Source organism: Chrysochloris asiatica, unplaced genomic scaffold (genome assembly GCF_000296735.1).
Source record: "Chrysochloris asiatica unplaced genomic scaffold, ChrAsi1.0 scaffold00514, whole genome shotgun sequence".
NCBI classification, from domain to species: Eukaryota; Metazoa; Chordata; class Mammalia; order Afrosoricida; family Chrysochloridae; genus Chrysochloris; species Chrysochloris asiatica.
In genome coordinates, this window is record NW_006409032.1 from 109,759 (window position 1) to 115,695 (window position 5,937).

At 40.9% G+C, this 5,937-nt stretch overlaps 1 protein-coding gene across 1 annotated transcript; it reads right to left on the bottom strand.

Moving 5' to 3' along the window:
• Positions 1–474: 474 nt before the first annotated feature.
• LOC102818759 (methyl-CpG-binding domain protein 3-like 1-like) lies at positions 475–1,047 on the bottom strand. Its single transcript, XM_006877483.1, has one exon. It carries the CDS (start codon positions 1,045–1,047, stop codon positions 475–477), a length of 573 nt encoding a protein of 190 aa, XP_006877545.1.
• Positions 1,048–5,937: the final 4,890 nt, after the last annotated feature.

The following is a 5,937-nucleotide window of genomic DNA, read 5'->3' on the forward strand; positions in this document are numbered from 1 at the left end:
TTTGAAGGGTATAATGATAACTGAAAGGCACTCTGGTAGCATAGTGGTTACGACTCGGGCTGCGAGCCGCAAGTTCAGCAGTTCGAAACTACCAGCTGCTTTGTGGAAGAAAGATGAGGCTTTCTGCTTCTGTAAAGATTTACAGCCTCAGAAACCCTGTATAGGGTCGCTATGAGTCGGAACCGACTCCATGGCACATGACAACAACAACAATGATAACTGAAAAATAAGATCTCTGTCATCTTATGGAACCCCATTTCGCCCCCACAGAACAACCTAGTCTTCTCACTGTGTATTTCTCAAAATGGTTTAATAAAGAACCTTTTGGGTATAATACAGAGCATCATTGTTCAGAACAAGAAGTCAGGGTTGACATTCCAGAGAGATGGTACTAGACCTCAGGCTTGTTTCTTGGAGACTGCTCAAGGGCCATAGCACTCAGATTCTTCAGCACTTCCTTTTCCTATTTGTCATCTAGTTTTCATGATGTCCTTCTTGAAGCCTAAATCTCTCTGCCTTCTTGGCTAGCATGTCGGCCTGCAAGGCCTCAGCCAGGTTCTCTCTTGCTTTCATCAGATTTTGAGTTTGTCTTCCTATTTCTCCATAAGTTATCTGCTGTTCCTGGAAGTGAGAGGAGAGATGAAGGCCCACCCCTGGGATGATCTCTGCCACATTTGAAGACTGGCCAGGGATGAGTTGAGAGTGGCTGCATGGATCTCCATCACCAATATGACGCAGAACTTTCCCAGGACCACATGGTACAACTGTTTTCAATGTATTTGTGAAATCCAGAGTATTTAGTAGCTCTCCTGTGCTGCTGCAGGCCTGGAGACCCTGAAGCCTCCTGTAGGCAGATACCTGCTGGGGTTTCTCCAGCTTCTCTTCCCATTGACTGCACCTGACCTCATTGCTTGGGTGGGACATGACTCTAGTAACAGGGCTTGGGAATATACAGCTGGTCAGTCTTATAGGAAGAGCAGGGTCTGATCTACGCTTTGACTTGGCCTTGTATTTGCATTCTAGTCTCTTCTGTGGAGTCTGGGACATCATACTTCTTTTGAGAATCCCCTATAAAAATAAAATAAGATGTGAAATGTACACATGATGTAGAATTGCGGTTTCTTTATCCAATTGGCTCTTCCACAAGAACAATGAGTTTCAAATTCTATTAAGAGCATGGACTTGGTACGCTTCCTATACATGAAACATCCAGATTAGGTGCTTTCATGGAGATGGACATTAGGGGTTGTGGGGAGGGACAATGGGGAATCACTGTGAAGGACACTGAGTCGCTAAGGGAGATGAAACTCAATTGGGAATGGATAGTGATGATGGTCGCACAACATGGTGAGTGTCTTTAATTCACTGAATTGTACACTCACAAAAAGTGAAAAAGAAAAATGGGTTTTTGTATGTCATGGATTGAATTGTGTTTCATCAACTTGGGTATTGGGGGATTGTCCTCTACTTCATGATGAGTTATAAATCCTAGCCTCTATATATTGATACCACCACTTGTCTATCAGATTGTGGTACTGTGATGGCTTGCTGTTGCTGTGATTCTGGAAGCTATGCCACAGATATTTTAAATAACAGCAGGATCACCCACAGAGGACAGGTTTCAGCTGAGCTTCCAAACAAAGACAAAGAAGAAGGAGAGAAGGACTACTTCAGAATATTTAGTCACTGAAAACCTTATGAATAGCAGTAGAACACAGTCAGCACCATAATGCTGAATATTGAAACATGATGAGGAGCACCAGAATATTGTCAGATAGATGAGCTACTCAGGTTGGAAGGCACTCAAAATGCAACTGGGGAGGAGCTGCCTCATCAAAGTAGAGTTGACCGTGATGTCGCAAATGGAGTACCCCACAGAAGAGCTGCCTTCTAAAGGAGAGTTGACCGTGATGTCGCAAATAGAGTAAAACTTTCAGGACCTTCATTTGCTGGTGGAGCACAACTCAGAATGAAGAGGGACAGTGGTAAACATCCACTAAAAATCAGAATGAAGAATGAATCTAGGAAAATAAGGAATTATCAAAAATGAAATGGAATACATAAACATCAATATCCTAGGCATTAGTGAGCTGAAGTGGACTGGTATTGGCCATTTTGAATCTGACAATCACATGGTTTACCATGCTGGGAACAAGTTAAAGAGGAATGGCGTCGCATTCATCATCAAAAAGAACATCTCAAGATCTGTCTTGAAGTACAACACTGTCTGTGATAGGATAATTTCCATACAGCTATAAGGAAGACCAGTTAATACCACAATTATTCAAATGTATGCACCAACCAATAAAGCCAGTGACGATGAATTTGAAGAATTCTGCCAACTTGTTTACTCTGGAATTGATCAAACAAGCAAACAAGATATATTAATCATTACTGGTGATTGGAATGCAAAGATTGGAAACAAAGAGAAAGGAGCAGTTGGAAAATATGGCCTTGGTAATAGAAATGATGCTGGAGATGACATAATAGAATTTTGCAAGACTAATTACTTCTTCATTGTGAATACCTTTTTTGAACAACATAAAAGTCAAATATACACATGGACCTCACCAGATGGAAAGCACAGGAATCAAATTGACTACATCTGTGGAAAGAGATGGTAGAAAATCTCTATACCATCAGTCAAAACAAGACCAGGGCAGAGTGTGGAACCGACCATCAGTTGCTCACATGCAAGTTCAGGCTGATGCTGAAGAAAATGAAAATAAGTTCACAAGAGCCAAATATGATCTTAAACATATTCCACCTGATTTAAGAGATCATCTGATGAAGATATTTGATGCATTAGACAATAAAGACTGAAGACCAGAAGAGTTGTTTGAAGACATCAAGAATATCATACAGGAAGCAAAAGGTCATAAAGAAGACAAGAAAGAAGGAAAAGATGAAAATGAATATCAGAAGAGACTTCTGAAATTTGCTCTCCAGCTTAAAGATGCTAAAGCAAATGGAAGAAATGAAGAGGCACAAGAATTGAACGGAAAATTTCAAAGGTCAGCTCGAGAAGGCAAAGCCAAATATTAAAATGAAATGTGCAAAAAACCTGGAGTTAGAAAGCTAAAGGGGTAGGCCACGCTCAGCATTTCTAAAGCTGAGAGAACCGAAGAAAAAAATTTGAGCCTCAAGTTACAATACTGAAGGATTCTACTGGCAAAATACTGAATGTGTGAAAGGCCTCAAAAGAAGAGATGAAAAGAATACACAGAATCACTGCACCAAAAAGAAATGTTCGATGTTCAGACATTTCAAGAGGTAGCATATGATACTGAAGGAAGAGGTCCAAAGTGTGTTGAAGGCACTGGCAAAGAACAAGGCACCAGAAATTGATGGGCTACATATTGAAATATTTCAACAAAGTAAGGTGGCACTGGAGGCACTCACTCATCTCTGCCAAGAAATTTGGAAGACAACTACCTGGCCAACTGACTGAAAGAGATCTGTATTTGTGCCTATTCCAAAGAGAGATGACCCAACGGAATGTGGAAATCAGCAGACAATATCTTTGATATCCCAAGCAAGTAAAATTTTACTAAAGATAATACAAAAATGGCTACAGCCATACATTGATAGAGATCTTCCAGACGTTCAAGCCAGATTCAGAAGAGGATGTGAAACAAAGGATATTATTATTGATGTCTGATGGATCTTGGCTGAAAGCAGAGAATACCAGAAAGATGTTTACCTGTGCTTTATTGACTATGCAAAGGCTTTCGATTGTGTGGATCATGAAAAGTTATGGACAACATTGCAGAGAATGAGTATTCCGGAACATTAAATTGTGCTCATGAGGAACCTGTACATAGACCAAGAGGCAGCTGTTTGAACAGAACAAGGGAACATCTAATGACTTAAAATTAGGAAAGTTGTGTGTCAGGGTTGTATTCTTTCACAATGCTTATTCAACCTGTATGCTGAGCAAATAATCCTAGAAACTGGCTTATATGAAGAAGAATGTGGCATCAAGTTTGCAGGAAAACTCATAACAACCTGTTTGAGGCCTAAGATGCTTCTGATCTAAGGCATGGTATTTTCAATAACCTCATATACATGTGAAAATTGGGTAATGAATAAGGAAGACCATAGAAGAATTGATGCATTTGAGTTGTGGTGTTGAGTACCATGGACTGCCAAGAAAACATATCAATCTGGTATGTTTTGGAAGAAGTATAGCCAGCGTGCTCCTTGGAAGCTAGGATGGCCGGACATTGTTTCTCATACTGTGGACATACTATCAGGACAGGCCAGTCCCTGGAGAAAGATATCATGTTTGGTGAAGGGGAGGGTTGAAAGGAGACCTCTAATGAGATGAATTGGCATAGTGGCAGAAGCAATGGACTTGGGCATAACAACAGATGTGAGGTTGGCACAAGGCTGGGCAGTGTTTTGTTCTGCTGAGAATAGGGATGCTATGAGTCAGTACCGACTCGATGACACTTAATAACAATATGTTAATGACACTCTCTGTGAGTTTGTCCTACTTTGGTGGCTTGTTTTCTGCTGTGATGCTGGAAGCTATGCCACCGGTATTTTGAAGACCAGCAGGGTCACTCATGGTGGACAGGTTTTAGCTAACCTTCTAGACTGACAAAGACTAGGAAGAATTAAGAGGTTGGCCATTTCTAAATGGTTAGCTGCTGAAAACCCATATGAATGGCAGCAGAACACTGTCAGTGTGCTAAAAGATGAGCACTTCTGGTTGGAAGGCACTTAAAATATGCCTGGGGAAGAACTACCTTCTCATAGTAGACTTGACTTTAATGACGTGGATGGAGCCTAGCTTTCAGAACATTCCTTAGCTGATATAGCACAGCTCAAAATGAGAAGAAACAGCTGCAAATATCATGATTAATCAGAATGTGAAATGTATAAAGGGTTGTTGTTGTTAACTAGCTACTCTGTATAGCATTTTGGAGGATCGTTGTCCAAAATGAAATGGAATGCATAAAGATCAATATGGTAGGCATTGTTGTTGTTGTTGTAAGTGCCATCGAGTCGGATCCGACCCATAGCAACCCTATACAGGGTTTCCGAAGAGCGACTGGTGAGCTTGAACCACCGACCTTGCAGTTCAAATGGCTTTGCAGTCTGGTGCATTAACCCACAGCACCACCCCAGGACTCCATGGTAGGCATTAGTCACTGAAATGGACTGATATTGGCCATTTTTAATCCAGCCAAGTCTCAGATTCCTCCAGTCTCTTTCTGACCAGTAAACCTGTTTGTTTTTTTAAAAATTATTTTGACTTTATTCCTTGACCACCCTTCAGGTCTAGAAAGGAACTCACTTTCAACTTTGAGCCAAGCAGTTGATAGGTATACAGATAGCAGAATACTAGTAAGGTATGCTCACTGTGAATGATGAAAGGCCAATCTTTAAAAACCAAAGGGGCAACATGTACCTAAGGAAAAGGTGAGAAGAGATGGAAAGGTGGCTGGAATGGAAATAGGAACCACAGAAAGGAAGCAGGTTAACTGCTGTGCCTAGGGGGGGATTGCAGTCATTGGGATGGAACGAAGTGTATTGTTTGTTGAATGTAAGACTGATGATCTTGTCTGTAAACTTTCACTCAATTCACAATAAAAAGTAAAAGGAAAAAAGAGGTGAGGAGATTAAAGGAGAAGGTAACAGACATGACTATGACCAAGAAAGAAGACTCAGGTGCTGAGCTGAGTGCATCCTTTAGACACCGTTCCCTGTGCTGAGAACCTCCCTTACCCAGGGGAAAATTGATTCCACAACACAAGAATGTGATGAGTCGGAACCAAACTGACAGGATTTAACAACAACAACAACAACAATACAATAACTACAACCTGTAATTGGTGACTATCTTGAATTGCAAATCCTTTCCCCTGGAATGCAACTTCAAGGTTAGTCAAAATAATCCATTTAACATTTAATCAGCTCTCCTTTGAA